Here is an 18,511-nt window from a genome sequence, read left to right as displayed (position 1 = left end):
TGCCAAATGAGCTATTTTAGATCACTGCTACAGGTTCATATGAAAGTTCATATCCCCCTTCATCAGATTGTTTTTTTTGTTGTTGTGGTTGAGACACGGTCTCACTCTGTCACTGGGCTAACGTGCTATGGTGCCATAGCTCACAGCAACCTCAAACTCTTGGACTTGAGCAATCCTCTTGCCTCAGCCTCCCAAGTAGCTGGGACGACAGACATGTACCACCACACCCAGCTAGTTTTTGTATTTTTAGTAGAGATGGGGAGCTTGCTGTTGCTCAGGTTGGTCTCAAACTCCTGACCTCAAGAGAGCCACCTGCTTCAGCCTCCGAGAGTGCTAGGATTACAGGCATGAGCTACTGTGCTCGGCCATCATCAGGTGTTTTTTAAAATCACGTTTTACAGGGCAGCGCCTGTGGCTCAGTGAGCAGGGCGCCGGCCCCATATACCGAGGGTGGCGGGTTCAAACCCAGCCCCGGCCAAACTGCAACAAAAAAATAGCCGGGCACTGTGGCGGGCGCCTGTAGTCCCAGCTACTCGGGAGGCTGAGGCAGGAGAATCGCCTAAGCCCAGGAGTTGGAGGTTGCTGTGAGCTGTGTGATGCCACGGCACTCTACTGAGGGCAATAAAGTGAAACTCTGTCTCTACAAAAAAAAAAAAAAAAAAAAAATCACGTTTTACAAAGGGGATCTTTGTAAAAGTACACATATAAATTTAAAGAGACATGTCAGAAAGAAAAAGAAAATGAAGACCTGTGTAATGACTGTACTTCCAAGGTTTTTGATGGTAGCAAACTTAGATGAACTGAAAGAATGAGCTGAAATAACACGTCCATCACTCTCTTCCTCTCCCGTCTACACGCTTCTACTAGGAAGCACTGACTAACAGCCACTATGATTTCTGAACGTTGTTCATGAATTTTGTCTTGTTTTATTTTACTTCATACAGCTGAAGAAAAACGTGAGTATTTTGGACCATCTTCTTGTCATTTGTCAGAAATGACCCCGTTCCTTATTCAGAAACGTGGTGATTTCTCAGCAGTGTTTATTAAATGATACCACTGAACGTCAACGAAGATTAATAATGACTATGGTTATCCCATAGCATAAAAAATGGGGTATATAAACTACATATCTATAGTTTTTTTTGTTTTGTTTTGTTTTTTGAGACAGAGCTCAAGCTGTCGCCCTGGGTAGAGTACTGTGGCATCACAGCTCACAGCGACCTCCAACTCCTGGGCTCAGGCGATTTTCCTGCCTCCGCCTCCCAAGTAGCTGGGACTACAGGTGCTCACCACAACACCCAGCTGGGTTTTTTTTTTTGTTTTTTTTTTTTTTGGTTGCAGACATCATTGTTGTTTGGCAGCCGGGGCTGGATTCGAACCCGCCAGCTCAGGTGTATGTGGCTGGCACCTTAGCCGCTTAAGCCACAGGCGCCGAGCCTATATATATATTTTTTTAATATAGATTTTTAAAGAAGAAAACCTCAGAGGGACTTTATTTGATATTTTGAAATAAAAGACACAGATTAGCCAAAGGGGCCTATTGAATCCGGCCTTAGTTAACGTTCAACTCTGGTACAAAAAAATTTTGTTGTGAATTTTTGTGACCAGATCAAATAAAAACCTATTTTAGATAAAACTGTAAGGTTAGTTGTATGTTCCCCTCCCTCTCCTTTCGCCGACGGACTTTCCTTCCGCCGTCGGACGGTCGGTCTGCCTCTGAGTTCCTCTGTGAGACGAGATGGGGCAGAGGACTGGCCTTCAACCTCGTCTTTCCGGCATAGTAACAAAGCACTGCTGAGAAGCTAGCATGTTTTCTGGATTTGCTGAGTGAGGAAGAAAGCATGGTATTCTTTTTCTCAAGTCTTGTACTTCCCGTGTTAATAATAAAATAATGCCCAACTTCTGGATAGTCCTGCGTAGTTTCGAAAGTATTTCTTATTTAACCTTCGTAACACTTCTCTGAAGTTGACGTTATTATTATTAACATTCCCTTTGTATGATGATGAACATGGAGGCTCCCAGTGATTATATGGTTTGCTCCCAGCCAAGCAGCTGTCAAGGACACGTTTTCTCATTCCTAACCCAGTATTCTTTCTGCTTTACCAGCCTACTTCTCATTTCTATATTCTTGTCTATTCTCCATCCAAATGTAGATGTCCTATCCTCAAGACATTTCCACTCAGATCTTCCATTATCTCGAATACAACTTGGTCAAAAACTATGTCTCCTTTACCTTATGAATTCAGGTTGCCAACAAATGTTATCTACTCATTTTTTGAAATATACGTTTCAATCTTTCCATAGTCACCACTCCCTGAAGTATTTCTGGAAAGCAGAGTTCTTACATTAAGAATCAAATTTCAGCTCTTGTTTTGTGAAGTCAAAACAACCGGTTGATTCAGTGGAAGGAAATATCAACCATATAATTTCTGGTCATCATGTAAACTACTTCTTAAGAGTAAAGTTTCTACTTTTCAACCATCTGTAGTGGCTTAGGGAGAGACAATCTTGGTAAAAACAATGTTTTAAAATATGCTGAATGCTTGTTCTGGAAGAGCCAGATTTCTGGAAAGTGGGATTTGGTTTCTGGGCATCCATTTCCACACCATGCTTCCCGAGGCGTCCAGAAGCATTGTCACAGCCCCAGCATGACTAAGCCACGTGCATTGTCGTCCTCATTCTCATCATCATAGCCAACAGCTTATTTCCATCTGCCCTGCACGGCGCATGACGCCCTCATAATTCCTGCCTGCCACGCTCTCAAGGTGCATGCACTATTGTGAAGCTCAGGGACAAATGCTTTTTGTCCTGTGGATTGGCTGCAAGTAGGATGGGGAGCATTCTCAGGCCATCGAGTGTGTTTTACCCAGTGTTCTGTTTGTTCCTTTGTGGATCATGCTGCTTGCCAAAGAACTACTTGTAGCACCCAAAGATGCTTTTCAGTTTCAGGAAGTGTTTTGAGTGTAATGAGGCAAACAGACGCATGAAGTTCAGCCAACATAGTGGGTTTCTCCATCAACTCTGCTGTGACAAACCAGGATTTTAAAACCAGCTGACCTGACCGTGTTGGTGAAGTTATAAATTAACTCCTGTCATTCGCAACATACTTCTGTTTATACTAAGTCACATATCATTTATTATTTCCCTAATAACCCAAAGCTAACCCCAAATACCAAATGTCTGTTTAACCAATGCCACCAAATTATATCATTCTGTTTCATCTGGGACTTCGTTTTCCTTAAGGCATTTTTACATATATTATATTATCTCATTTGGTGTCGCGATACCCTTGCAAGTGAGCTTGAGTAGGTATTAGCATTCCCACTTTACAGACAAGACAACTAAACAAAGGAAGGCAAAGGGTTGGTAAATGCAGAGCAGGGGGCTTGAATACACTTCACCCACTTAAGTTAGAACAGAAAATGTAGACTTCTGGAGGCCCATGTAGACATAAATGGGTGTGGGTGTCTTTCCCTCTACGTGAAGTTTGCTCCATCATCCTATTGGAAATGTCTCTGTCTTCTACTTTTGCTCCAAATATCTAAGTGTTTGCTACTAGTTCTTTTAAGGAAATACCAAAAGCACTAGAAGTAATGACTATTTGGATTAAAACAACTGACAGTCTGGAGAACACAGTGGAACTTAACAGAAAAGCAGCTAATGGATGGCCAAGACCACCCTGTATGATGAAACTGGTTATCTTATATCCTGAGGGTCTTGAGATCATTCACTGCCAAGCTAAGGGTCACCCTCTCCTCCTGTTTTGAGAATAGGGAAATTTGGCTCGGCGCTTGTGGCTCAGGGAGTAGGGCACTGGCCACATACACCAAAGCTGGCGGGTTCGAGTCCAGCCCGGGCCAGCTAAACAATGACAACTGCAACCCAAAAATAGCTGGACGTTGTGGCAGATGCCTGTAGTCCCAGCTACTGAGGCAAGAGGATGGCTTAAGCCCAAGAGTTTGAGGCATCCAGAAGCATCGTAACAAACCCAGCATGAGCTGATGCCACAGCACTCTACTGAGGGCAACATAGTAAAACTCTGTCTCAAAAACAAAAATAGAGAAATTAAGTTATATAAAAGTAAAATTGGGTTTCCAAGGTGTCATTCACTCTGGAAGGCCCGTATCCACAAGAAATGGGACTGTAATCCTAGCACTCTAGAAGGCCGAGACAGGTGGAGAGCTTGAGCTCATGAGTTTGAGACCAGCCTAAGCAAAAGCGAGACCCCATCTCTGCTAAAATAGAAAACTGAGGCAAGAGGCTTGCTTGAGCCCAAGTGTTGGAAGTTGCCGTGAGCTATGATGTCACAGCACTCTACCCAGGGCAACAGCTTGAGACTCTGTCTCAAAAAAAAAAGAAAGAAATGGTACTCCCAATGCAAGGTAGTAAATTTGAGTGGTCTCCTTCCCCCACACAGCAGCATTTCACTAAGTTATCAGGATTTGACAAAAACAAGGTTTGATGTGTGAGAGAAACACAGTATCTGTCCTAAGAAGAGGATAGGTCCCAAAGTACACATTTATTTCTCAGAACTTCTTACATCACTGGGGTCACTGGTTCTCCTTAGGAAGAAAAACTCTAAGGACCAATAGCCCCATCCACCTCTCCAAAACCATCAGAAGCTAACGGGAAGGACGGCGCTGCATGGTTACTAGGAAATCAAACTTAGCCTTGCCAGAAACAGGCAGTTGTGTACTAAATGCTAGTCCTAGAACAGCCCATCTTTAGGACCTTCCTGAAATGCCCTATGAGAATCTCACAGAATCTGACCTGTGTTTCTTGGAGATTTCCCAGCTGCCCACACAGACACCCGCACAGGGAGAGTGAGCGCTCAGCTCTGTGCTGTTGTGGGAGGCTGGTTGGAGAGTAGGGGAGCCATGCGCCCTGTACAGTCCTTACCCTCATGCCTTAACTATACAAGAAACTCTTCAATGGCTTTTGAAAAAGGGTCTGAATGCTAATATGTGAAAAACCTCTTTTAGAAATTGATGACTCAATGCGTAGCTTTGCTGAAAAAGTGTTTGCCTCTGAAGTCAAAGATGAGGGGGGCCGTCAGGAGATTTCCCCCTTTGATGTGGAAGAGGTCTGTCCAATCTCTCATCACGAGATGCGAGCACACGTATTCCAGCTGGAGAGTCTGTCCACCTCCTTAGAAGGCAGGAGGTAAGTGGAATAAGAGGAAAGGCTGCACAGGAGGGGGAAATGTCAGGGAAGATATGGTTCAGTCTGTCTGACTGTCGGTTCAACTTAGATGAATAGTTCTGCTGAGGTTAGAAATTCTTTCCCCACCCAACAAGAGGACTCAAGCTACCTGTGCAACTGTTCCAAACCAAAGGGGTTAATGATGGTTGTGAATATACTCAACTTACACACAATGTTTATAAAACTGCTACTCCAGAGCCTTCATCTTCAGGCTCCATCCCCAGCCAAACCTGGTGCTGTGCTCCCTTTTTTTTTTTTTTTTTTTTTTGTGGTTTTTGGCTGGGGCTGGGTTTGAACCCACCACCTCCGGAGTATCCCTTTGAGCCACAGGCACCACCCTGTGCTCCCTTATGTGAGTCCTGCCATCTAGGAGTCTGATCACCTCTGCCCTTAGGAATGCAGCTCTGTTTCTGCCCTCACACCTGCCCATCCTACGTCTATGACGAAGACTTGCTGCCTTCCCTGAGCACCTTGAGAGATCCCTCTTCGCAAGTCTACTTTTCTCTTTTCTTTCTTTTTTTTTTTTTTGGCCGGGGCTAGGTTTGAACCCACCACCTCTGGCATATGAGACAGCGCCCTACTCCTTGAGCCACAGGCGCCACCCACTTTTCTTTTTTTTTTTTTTTATTTATTTTTATTAAACCATAGCTGTGTACATTAGTATGATCGTGGTGCACCATACACTTGGTTCATAGATTGTTTGACACATTTTCATCACATTAGTTAACATAGCTTTTGTAGCATTTTCTTAGTTATTTTGCTAAGACCTTTACATTCCACATTTACTAGGATTCACATATACCCTTGTAAGATGCACCGCAGGTGTAATCCCATTAATCCCCCTCCTTCCCCCTCCCTCCCCCCCCTCCCCTCCCTTTCCCCTTTCTCCCTATTCTTAGTTTGTAACTGGGTTATAGCTTTCATGTGAAGGTCCTACATTAGTTTCATAATAAGGGTGAGTACATTGGGTACTTTTTCTTCCATTCTTGAGACACTTTACTAGAATATGTTCCAGCTCCATCCATGTAAACATGAAAGAGGTAAAGTCTCCATCTTTCTTTAAGGCTGCATAATATTCCATGGTGTACATATACCACAATTTATTGATCCATTCGTGGATCGATGGGCACTTGGGCTTTTTCCATGACTTAGCAATTATGAATAGGGCTGCAATAAATATTCTGATACAAATATCTTTGTTATGGTGTGATTTTTGGTCTTCTGGGTATATGCCCAGTAGGGGGATTACAGGATTGAATGGCAGATCTATTTTTAGATCTCTAAGTGTTCTCCATATCTCTTTCCAAAAGGAATGTATTAATTTGCATTCCCACCAGCAGTGCAAAAGTGTTCCCTTTTCTCCACTTCCACGCCAACATCTCTGGTCTTGGGATTTTGTAATATAGGCTAGTCTCACTGGAGTTAGATGATATCTCAAAGTAGTTTTGATTTGCATTTCTCTGATGATTAAAGATGATGAGCATTTTTTCATATGTCTGAAGGCCGTGCGCCTGTCTTCTTCAGAGAAGTTTCTCTTCAAGTCCCTTGCCCAGCCTGCGATGGGATCCCTTGTTCTTTTCTTGCTGATGCGTTGAGTTCTCTGTGGATTCTGGTTATTAAACCTTTGTCGGAGACATAACCTGCAAGTATCTTCTCCCATTCTGAGGGCTGTTTGCTTGCTTTACTTACTGTGTTCTTGGCTGTGCAGAAGATTTTTAGTTTGATCAAGTCCCAATAGTGTATTTTTGAAGCAGCTTCAATTGCCCAGGGGGTCCTTCTCATAAAAAACTCGCCCAATCCAATTTCTTCAAGGGTTTTCCCTACACTCTCTTCTAGTATTTTTATAGTTTCATGTCTTAGGTTTAAATCTTTAATCCAGTGAGAGTCTATCTTGGTTAATGGTGAGAGGTGTGGGTCCAGTTTCAGTCTTCTACAGGTTGCCAGCCAGTTTACCCAGCACCATTTGTTAAATAGGGAATCTTTTCCCCACTGAATGTTTTTAATTGGCTTGTCAAAGATCAAATAACGGTAAGTAGCTGGATTCATCTCTTGGTTCTCTATTCTGTTCCAGACATCTACTTCTCTGTTTTTGTGCCAGTACCATGCTGTTTTGATCACTATCGATTTGTAGTATAGTCTGAGGTCTAGTAGCGTGATTCCTCCTGCTTTGTTTTTATTTTTGAGTAATGTCTTGGCTATTCGAGGTTTTTTCTGATTCCATATAAGACGAAGTATTATTTTTTCCAGATCTTTAAAGTATGACAGTGGAGCTTTAATGGGGATTGCGTTGAAATTATATATTGCTTTGGGTAGTATGGACATTTTAACAATGTTGATTCTTCCCAACCATGAGCATGGTATATTTTTCCATTTGTTAACATTCTCAGCTTCTTAGAGTTTCATAGTTCTCTTTATATAGATCTTTCACGTCCTTTGTTAGATAAACTCCCAGGTATTTCATCTTCTTTGGCACTACTGTGAATGGGATAGAGTCCTTAAATGTTTTTCAACTTGACTATTGTTTGTATATATAAAGGCTACCGATTTATGAATGTTGATTTTGTAACCTGAGACACTGCTGTATTCCTTAATCACTTCTAAGAGTTTTGTAGTAGACTCCCTAGTATTTTACAGATATACAATCATATCATCTGCGAAGAGCAAAAGTTTGATCTCTTCTGACCCTATGTGGATACCCTTGATCGCCTTTTCTTCCCTAATTGCGGTGGCTAAAACTTCCATTACAATGTTAAAGAGCAATGGAGACAATGGGCAGCCTTGTCTGGTTCCAGATCTAAGTGGAAATGATTCCAATTTAACTCCATTCAATATGATATTGGCTGTGGGTTTGCTGTAGATAGCCTCTATCAGTTTAAGAAATGTCCCTTCTATACCAATTTTCTTAAGTGTTCTGATCATGAATCGATGTTGGATGTTATCAAAAGCTTTTTCTGCATCGATTGAGAGAATCATATGGTCTTTGTTTTTTAATTTGTTTATGTGCTGTATTACATTTATAGATTTACGTATATTGAACCAGCCTTGAGACCCTGGGATAAAACCAACTTGGTCATGATGTATGATTTGTTTGATATGTTGCTGGATTCTGTTTGTTAGAATCTTGTTGAATATTTTTGCATCTATATTCATTAGTGGGCAGCGCCTGTAGCTCAAGGAGTAGGGCGCCGGTCCCATATGCCGGAGGTGGCAGGTTCAAACCTAGCCCCGGCCAAAAACAAAAAACAAAAAGATATATTCATTAGTGATATTGGTCTATAATTTTCTTTTCTTGTTGGGTCTTTTCCTGGTTTGGGGATCAGGGTGATGTTTGCTTCATAGAATGTGTTGGGTAGTCTTCCTTCTTTTTCTACCTTTTGGAACAGGTTGAGTAGTATAGGTACTAATTCCTCTTTAAAGGTTTGGTAGAATTCTGACGTGAAACCATCTGGTCCCGGGCTTTTCTTTTTGGGGAGATTTTGTATGGTTGATGATATTTCTGAACTTGATATGGGCCTGTTCAACATTTCCACTTGTTTTTGATTAAGTCTTGGAAGGTGACGTGCTTCCAAGTAACAGTCCATTTCCTTCAGATTTTCGTATTTCTGAGAGTAAAGTTTCTTGTAATATTCATTAAGGATTTTTTGGATTTCTGAGGAGTCTGTTGTTATTTCGTCTTTGTTATTTCTGATTGATGAGATTAGAGATTTTACTCTTTTTTTCTGATTAGTTTGGCCAAAGGTTTATCTATTTTGTTGACCTTTTCAAAAAACCAGCTTTTTGATTTATTGATCTGTTGTATCATTCTTCTGTTTTCAATTTCATTTAGTTCTGCTCTGATTTTGGTTATTTCTTTTCTTTTACTGGATTTGGGGTTGGAGTGTTCTTCCATTTCCAGTCTCTTGAGATGTCCCATTAAGTTGCTTACTTCCTCTTTCCGTTCTCCTGAGGAAGGCTTGCAGTGCTATAAATTTCCCTCCTAGAACTGCCTTTGCTGTGTCCCAGAGGTTCTGATAGTTCGTGTCTTCATTGTCGTTTTGTTCCAGAAATTTGGCAATTTCCTTCTTCATCTCATCTCTGACCCAGCTATCATTCAGCATAAGGTTATTTAACTTCCATGTTTTTGTATGTATATGCAGATTCCTGTTGTTACTCATCTCAAGTTTTATTCCATGATGGTCCGAGAAGATGCATGGAATAATTTCTATTCCTTTAAATTTGCTGAGGTTAGACTTGTGACCTAAGATGTGATTGATTCTGGAGTAAGTTCCGTGGGCTGATGAGAAGTATATGTATTCAGTTTTGTTGGGATGAAATGTTCTGTAGATGTCTGCTAAATCTAAAAGCTGGATGGTTAGATTTAAATCTAGAATTTCTTTACTCAGCTTTTTGTTGGAGGATCGATGCATCACTGCCAAAGGAGTGTTAAAATCTCCGACTATTATAGAGTTGGAGGAAATCAAGTTGCTCATGTCTGTTAGAGTTTCTCTTATAAATTGAGGTGCATTCTGGTTGGGTGCATAGATATTAATAATTGAAATCTCATCATATTGAATCTTACCCTTAACAAATATGAAGTGACCATTTTTGTCCTTCCTTACTTTTGTTGGTTTAAAGCCTATTATGTCCACAAATAAAATTGCAACTCCTGCTTTTTTCTGGTTACCATTTGCCTGAAATATGGATGACCATCCTTTCACCCTGAGTCTGTATTTGTCTTTTAAGTTAAGATGTGACTCTTGTATGCAACAAATGTCTGGCCTGAGTTTTTGTATCCAGTCAGCTAACCTATGTCTCTTTAGAGGGCAGTTTAAGCCATTCGCATTAATGGAGAGTATTGATAAGTTTGGTGAAATTTGGGGTATTGAATTTTTTGAAAGTCCAGTGGGCATTTTTAATCCTTTTGCCATTGTGGAAGTTGGAGTTTGATCAGAAGTTTCTGAGTGAGTTTACTTTTGTAGTAGAGGATTGGGTTGGTTATTATGGAGGATAGGTCTGAGAATATCCTGAAGAGCTGGTTTGGTTATGGCAAATTTCTTTAGCATATGTATGTCATTAAAGTATTTAATTTCTCCATTGTAAATGAAACTCAGTTTAGCTGGGTACAAGATCCGGGGTTGAAAGTTATTTTGCTTGAGGAGATTAAACATTGATAACCACCCTCTTCTGGCTTGAAAAGTTTCAGCAGAGAGATCTGCAGTCATTCTAATGTTCTTCCCTTTGAAGGTAATAGATTTCTTTCGCCTGGCAGCTTTGAGAATTTTCTCCTTCATATTAACTTTAGTGAAGTTAATTATGATATGCCTGGGGGATGTCTTATTGGGGTTGAGTCGTGCTGGGGTTCTGAAGCTATCTGCTATCTGAATTTCAGGTTCTCTAGGCATGTCTGGAAAATTCTCTTTCATAATTTCATGCAGAAGGGCCTCTGCGCCCAGTGAGGCCACTTCATCTGTTTCGGGAATTCCTATGAGATGGATATTTGCCTTCTTCAAGTTATCCCAGAGCTCTCTGAGTGAGTGATCCATTTTTGCTCTCCATTTCTCTTCCTCTTTGAGAGTTTGGGAGCATTCAAAGGCTTTATCTTCAATGTCGGAGATCCTTTCTTCTGCTTGGTCCATTCTGTTGCTGAGGGATTCTACTGTATTTTTCATATCTTTGAGGGCTGCAAATTCTTGTTTCAGTGTGTCTAAGTCTTTCGTGGTTTTGTCTTTAAATTTGTTAAATTCTTGAGACAGCTTTTGAATTTCTCCATGAATTCTTAATTCCATTTTGTTAATCTTGTTTGCCATCCAAATTCTGAATTTGATTTCTGACATCTCAGCCAGTTGTTTGTGAATGAGATCTTCAATTACATCTTTCCTTGGGGGGGTTGATCTATTCTGGTTATTCATGTTACCAGAGTTTTTCCGCTGATTCTGCCCCATGATTGTTTTACTCCCTTTGATTTTCCTCTGGTGTTTTGTCGAGGACCCATACAGTGCTGTGGCCTGAGAAACTGGGGCCCTGTTTGGTGTAGAGGGGCTAAGTGGTTCTGACTTGTTTTCAGCTGGTTTCTATGTGCCACCCACTTTTCTTCCTTTCTTTCTTTCTTTTTGAGACATGGTCTCACTCTGTCCCCCAAGCTCTAGTCAGTGGTATAGCTCACTGTAACCTTGAACTCCTGGGGTCAAGTGATCCTCCCACCTTGGCTTCCCAAAGTGCTGGATTACAGGTGTGAACCACCATGCCATGCCCTCTATTTTCTTTTATTTGAACCACTCTACAATTCACTATCTGCCACATTTAGTTCTCAAACATATACTGACTGCTTCCTTGGAACCCCTTCCTTCCAGTCCTTCCCCCATCCTACCATCCTCATGGGGTAAAGATCCTTCTTCTGTGTTTCTCTTGGTTTTATGTCTTTAAAGAAAAAACAACAATCCCCATCAGACCCAACACAGGACTTGGGCCAAAGCAGAAACTCAGTAAATACTTGTTGATTTGAGGAAATAATATTAAATACCTTATAAGCTCCAGGTACTGTGCTAGGCATTTCATATACATTAAATCTCACAGACATAAGGGAGCCATTTTTACACCATTTTTTCAGATGGGAAGATGGAAGCTCACAGAGCTTAAGGAGCATGAACAAAATGACACAGGTGGTAACTGATACGGCCTGTGTTTACTGCAGTACCCAGACTGCCTGGGAAAAATGGTGCTGTGTTGAAGGCCTTCTGGTATGATTGCTAAGGCCACTGTTTCCAGTTATACTAGGCAGGAGGGGGCAAGGTCATGTGTCTTCAATGATAGCTCCTCTCACTCTGCCTAGATCCTGTTTCTGACACCCAACCCACATTTTAATTTTCTTTTTTTCTTTGTCCTCAAAATAAAATTGTATAGTGAAACATCCATCTATCATGATGAAAATCCTGAAAAAGACGAACTTAATTCTTAACTTTTAATTTCAAATCCAGAAAAAAGCGTTTCCAAGGAAGAAAGACTGTTAATTTATCTATTCCACTAAGTGAAGCCTCTTCCACCAAACTGTCCCGCATTGACGAATACATTGCTTCATCTCCAACCTACCAGACGGTGCCCGATTTTCAGAGAGTGCAGATCACTGGTGACTATGCCTCCGGGGTGAGTTACTCCTTGCTACTCAGAATTAGCTGCTAGGAAGTCATTTAGCTTGACACTTCTAGCTTCTTATCTTTTTCCCCTTCTTAGGAGGAAAGGGTTAGCTCACCTGTCCTTTGTTATACTTCATAATTACTTTTTTTTTTTTTTTTTGTAGAGACAGAGTCTCACTTTATGGCCCTCAGTAGAGTGCCATGGCATCACACAGCTCACAGCAACCTCCAACTCCTGGGCTTAAGCGATTCTCTTGCCTCAGCCTCCCGAGTAGCTGGGACTACAGGCACCCGCCACAACGCCTGGCCTTTTTTTTTTTTTTTTTTTGAAACCAAGTCTCACTTTGTTGCTCTCAGGAGAGTGACATGGTGTCATAGCTCACAGCAACATCAAACTCTTGGGCTCAAGTGATCCTCTTGCCTCAGCCTCCCTAGTAGATGGGACTACAGGCACCTGCCATGACACCTGGCTAGTTTTTTTAGAGATGGGGTCTCCCTCTTGCTCAGGCTAGTCTCGAACTTCTGAACTCAGGTGACCCACCTGCCATGGCCTCCCAGAGTGCTAGCATTATTGTATTTCAATGCTAATATAATATGGCTACATTTCTGCTTTTGTCATCTCCTATAATTCCTCCTCTACCTTGCTTGCTTGAATACGGAGTAGAATGTAGTGTCTTTGTTACAGAATACAGCAGGGAGATTATGGCAAGAAGCCTGAAGATCTGGTTAGAATTGGTGTTTGGGAGAAAAAGGGGGATGGAGCAAGCACCAAAGAGAGGGGCAGCTGGCCTGGTCTTGCTGGTGGTATCATAAAACTAAAAAGAAAACCTTTGGGAGGCAGAGAGAGCGCTAGGGAAAAGAAGGATTCACGTAGCCCTAGGATGGAGAGAAAGGCTTCAGGCAGCATGAGCCAGACAAAGAAAACACATCAAAAGAAAGAGAGAGAGAAGAGAAGAAAGGGGACACCAGAGAAAAGAAGGAAGTTAAGAGAAAGGTTAGAAAATTCTAATGAAGGCTATTGTTTGTTGATGGGCTGCACTCTCTGATTCCATTGCAAAAGCTTACCCAGGAAACGATTACTGGGAACAAACTCTAGTATGCCACAGAGACAGCAAACTCATGTCACGAACAACTTGGCCTGCTTTCCCATCCAAGAACAGTTGGTCAATTCATAAATCTCTGCCGCACAGACTTGCAGAATCAGCATCATATTGGTAAAACTGCTCCTTCGCTACTTGTCTGTGCTCCAAATATAGTTTTAATGACCAGTGCCGAACCCCCTTCTCATGTAACTGACCCACTTAGGGTCAGTCCTAAGAGACTCAAAAGTGACAGAGCAATTATATGCACACCATGCCTGTTGATTCATTTTCTGAAAACATGAGTGCTGTCCAAATATCAGAGATTAAACATTACATTATATTTAGCATGATAAGGACAAGGGAAACACAGCTTGGAGAACTCAAAATAATATAAATATTAGGAGACAAACGTGATACCTACATAATTGGTAGAAATGAAAACAACAATAAAAAGAAAGAAGATGGAAGGAAAGAAAAAGTACACAGAAGTCAAGGAATAGCTTGTGGACGGCACCTGAAGTCTCTGAAAAACCAAATATGTTGCTGTACCTGCTGGCTGAATGTGGTGAGCTGCGGGCGACTCTCCATCTGGTTATAGCTTGTATCGAGATCGGTCTTCATCCTTGTGATTTAAATAGAAAGGTAAAGGAGGAAATCAGGGATAAATTCCCAAGACCATTAATCCCTGATAAACAATTGCTTCAATTTAATCATTCCTTGGCACTTTTTCTGTGCCAAGTGCTGAGGACATGCAGACAGATAAGACTGGGCTCTTGTCCCTGAGGACCTGATACACTGATACACCAGTGGCCTATTAGGTGGCAATGAAACAAGATGCCATTGGAAGCAGACACCTAGAACCAGCACCTTGGCCAAGGCAGCAGTCTTTAAAAATAGTTAAACAGGCTGGGTGTGGTGGCTCATGCTCATAATCCGAGCACTTAGGGAGGTTGAGGCTGAAGGATTGCTTGAAGCCATGAGTTCAAGACCAGTCTGAGCAAGAATGAGACCCTGTCTCTACAAAAAATAGAAAACTTATCCAAGCATGGTGGCACACTCCTGAAGTCCCAAGTACTTGGGAAACTGAGGCAGGAGGATCACTTGAGCCCAGGAGTTTGAGGTTGCAGTGAGCGATGATGACACCATGGCAATCTAGCCTGGGTGACAGGGTGAGAACTTATTGGTAAAAAAAAAAAAAAAAAAAGTTAAGAAGATTAGGATCAATTTCTGAATCTCAAACCTTCAGGAACAAGCTTATGTTGGTCCTAGAGAGAACATCTTTGGACTTTGATAATGAGCATTCAATAATTTCAAGTTGTAACTGATTGGACATGCCTGGCCAAGCCAGGAATTGGGGATGGGGACAGCGAAAATAGACTAGTTTTGGAAATTTCCAGCAACTCTAATAGTAAAGCTTTGTTCTAGAATCTCTGCATTTTTAGCTACAGATCAAATTCTCCTTAAAACCATGTAAAAGAATCACTTCTCACAGGATGATGTTCTGATTCCTGTGTAGCTACAGAAAGTGGTGCACGTGTGACAGAGTTTAAGGCAGGCGCCCTCAAACTTTTTAATCAGGGGGCCAATTCATTGTCCCTCAGACTGTTGGAGGGCCGGACTATAGTTTAAAAAAAACCTATGAACAAATTCCTATGCACACTTGCACATATCTTATTTTGAAGTAAAAAACGGGAACAAATACAATCACAATCACACCATCTCATGTGGCCCGTGGGCCGCAGTTTGAAGACCCCTGGTTTAAGGGATTTGTGAATCCTTATTCATGCTAGATTACTGTCCTCATTGACCCACAAGTGGTTTCAGTTCTCACAATTAGAATCAGATTTTCTCCTCCCTCCCTCCCTCCTTCCCTCCCTTCCTTCCTTCCTTCTTTCTTTCTTGACAGAGTCTCACTCGGTCTCCCTGGGTAGAATGCCATGGCATCATGGTAGCTCACAGCAACCTTAAATTCTTGCTTGCCTCAGCCTCCAGAGTAGCTGGGAATACTGGCACCTGCCACAATGCCCAGATAGTTTTTCTATTTTTAGTAGAGATAGGATCTAGCTCTTGTTCAGGCTGGTCTAAACTCCTGAGCTCAAGTGATTCCACCCAACTCAGCCTCCCAGAGTGCTGGAATTACAGTCATGAGCCACCCACCCAGTCTCAGATTGTCCTTCAATTGAGGTTTTTGTTGTCTTCTACTTAAATGTCCATATGTTATCTGGAAAGGAGAGTATACACCATGTTAGAATGGGAAAACATATTTGCTAGAAAATCACTGCTATGTAACCAAAAAAAAAAAAAAAAACCCACAGGGCTGTAAGGGTAACACTCATTGGAGTAAGTTTTGATAGAGATGAAAAAGCCAGAAAGGTTTGAGGACCTGTTCCTGGAGGGAGCCTCAGGGCCCAAGGCAATGAGGAAGTAGCCAGGTGGGCAGATGAGGCTTGACCAGGGCTACCACACTCAGGACAGCTGGAAGTACCAAGGATAAGCTTCACCCACTTCCCAGATGTTCATGGGATTGACTCTGATATTCTGGCATTTTCCTACAGGTTACAGATGAAGATTTTGAAATGGTTTGCAAAGGTCTGTATCAGGCATTATGTATACGGGAGAAATACATGAAGTCATCGTTTCAGAGGTTCCCGAAAACCCCGTCCAAGTACTTGCGCAACATCGATGGGGAGCCTTGGGTAGCAAATGAGAGCTTCTATCCTGGTAACTAATTCTCTTATGTAATGTATGGATTATATCTTTCAGTTTAACTACTAAATATTCAATTAAAGTATGCGCCTAGATCGTAAATAATCCAGTCTAAAAATATAGTCATCTTTGGCTCCATCACTCCTGCCACCATGTCCAATCACGTGGCCAGTCTGTACAAGATCCCTCTGAACCTGCCCTCTCTTCACCATTCCCCAAACCCTGAGTTAGGCTTATATTTCTTCTTGCCCAGATCATTGAAATAGCTTTATTAACTATTCTACTGCATTTCAATCTCATCCTCTTTCAGTTCATCTTCACTTTGGTTCTAGTTATTAAAACACAGATCACACACATCCTTCTGATAAAAACCTTTAGCTTACCCTCATTACCTACCAGATAAAGTGTAGTCTGTAGCTCAGCATTCAAGGACTAACACCATCTAGCCTCATAATTGCATTTTATTTCTTTATTTTTGGACTCGCTCCCTCAATCTACTTCTAAACCTACCTCCTCTACTCCATCTTTGATAACTCTTTGTTCTGGTTTAAAGTATTTCCTCTGGGTAATTGTTTTACATCTTCTTTTTGTGAAGACAGAGTCTTACTCTGTCACCCTGAGTAGAGGGCTATGGCATCATAGCTCACAGCAACTTCAAATTCTTGGGCTCAAGCAAACATGTTGCCTCAGCCTCCTGAGTAGCTGGGACTACAGGCGCCCACCCCAATGCCCAGTTTATTTTTCTATTTTTAGTAGAGACAGGGTCTTCTCTCTTGTTCAGGCCAGGCTGGAAATGAAACTCCTGAGCTCAGGCTATTCACCTGCCTTAGCCTCCCAGAGTGCTAGAATTAAAGGCATGAGCCACCGTGCCCATCTTTATGAATATACTCCTAGAACTGAAATTTTAGGGAGGCAAATATTTAAAAAGATTTTTAAACTTCCAAATTGTCATATTATTAAAGATCTCCAGTTCCACAACTGCCCTTCTGCAATTTATTTTATTTTATTTTTTTTTTTTTGAGACAGAGCCTTAAGCTGTCACCCTGGGTAGAGTGCTGTGGCATCACAGCTTACAGCAACCTCCAACTCCTGGGCTCAAGTGAGTCTCCAGCCTCCGCCTCCCACGTAGCTGGGACTACAGGTGCCCGCCACAACATCCGGCTATTTTTTGGTTGCAGCTGTCATTGTTGTTTGGCGGGCCCAGGCTGGATTCGAACCCGAGGGCTCAGGTGTGCATGGCTGGCGCCTTAGCCGCTTGAGCCACAGGCGCCTAGCCTGTAATTTATTTTAATATAAAAATCATACTAAAATGTCTACAGGTAACTCATAATGTTGGTTTACCTGTCTATAATATTGACATTTAGGATGTTTGTCTTGCCTTTATTTCCTGTAAATTACACTTTATTTCTCTAATATGGTTAAGCATAAAGACTTGAAAATTGATGTTTGATATAGCAAAACGTTATTACTTCTTTCAAGTTCCTTATCTCCCAGTTTCAAACAGGAAATGTGCCAACTTTTTCCTGTTTTGTTTTCTCACTCTGGCTACTTCAGGAGACTTTCTGATCCCTTCCTTGGGTACAGCTGTGAAGGGGCATGAATGACCATACTGGCAGAAAGTAAATGGATAAGCACTCAAGGCTCTGGCCATGTGGAATAATGGCTTTCTTAGGCTGTTAGCAGTGGAAAGAAGGGAATATTTATCCACTTAATCCCTTTTTACTTCCTTTAGCAGAAATTGTATATGCTTTAAAAGGTGGGAAACAGGGTCCCAGGCTCAGTGGCTCATGCCTGTAATTCTAGCACTCTGCAAGACTAGGCAGGTGGATTGCCTGAGCTCACCAGTTGGAGACCAGCCTGAGCCAGAGCAAGACCTCGTCTCTAAAAACAGCTGGGCATTGTGGTGGGCGCATGTGGTCCCAGCTACTTGGGAGGCTGAGGTAAGAGAATCATTTAAGCCCGAGAGTTTGAGGTTGCTGTAAGCTATGCAGCCACAGTGGCGACACAAAGTGAAACTCTGTCTCAAAAAGAAAAAAAAAAGGAGAGAAACATAATTATCATAAGAATTATAATTCTTATACGTGTAATGAGAATTTTTTTTTTTTTTTTTGTAGAGACAGAGTCTCACTGTACCGCCCTCGGGTAGAGTGCCGTGGAGTCACACGGCTCACAGCAACCTCTAACTCTTGGGCTTACGCGATTCTCTTGCCTCAGCCTCCCGAGCAGCTGGGACTACAGGCGCCCACCACAACGCCCGGCTATTTTTTTGTTGCAGTTTGGCCAGGGCTGGGTTTGAACCCGCCACCCTTGGCATATGGGGCCGGCGCCCTACTCACTGAGCCACAGGCGCCGCCCGATGAGAATTTATTTTATAACTCCCTTTATACTATAAACTACGTGAGGCGGAGCATA

The 18,511-nt window shown here is 42.0% G+C and overlaps 1 protein-coding gene across 3 annotated transcripts in view; it reads left to right on the top strand.

Moving 5' to 3' along the window:
• AMPD1 (adenosine monophosphate deaminase 1) overlaps positions 1–18,511 on the top strand; it is a 35,929-nt gene that overhangs the window by 1,125 nt on the left and 16,293 nt on the right. Inside the window, exons 2-5 of one of the 3 annotated variants that reach the window (XM_053592568.1) lie at positions 945–3,065; positions 4,983–5,163; positions 12,156–12,321; positions 15,949–16,114. In XM_053592568.1, the coding sequence (XP_053448543.1) occupies positions 4,997–5,163; positions 12,156–12,321; positions 15,949–16,114 (499 nt within the window). In that variant the 5' untranslated portion in view covers positions 945–3,065; positions 4,983–4,996. Of the gene's footprint in view, positions 1–944; positions 5,164–12,155; positions 12,322–15,948; positions 16,115–18,511 lie in introns of all 3 variants that reach the window. The other 2 variants (XM_053592567.1, XM_053592566.1) reach the window with 2 other exon arrangements.

Source organism: Nycticebus coucang, chromosome 5, assembly GCF_027406575.1.
Source record: "Nycticebus coucang isolate mNycCou1 chromosome 5, mNycCou1.pri, whole genome shotgun sequence".
In the NCBI taxonomy this organism is placed as follows: domain Eukaryota; kingdom Metazoa; phylum Chordata; class Mammalia; order Primates; family Lorisidae; genus Nycticebus; species Nycticebus coucang.
Note: the sequence above shows the minus strand (reverse complement) of the source record. Positions and strands in the feature narration are given on the sequence as shown.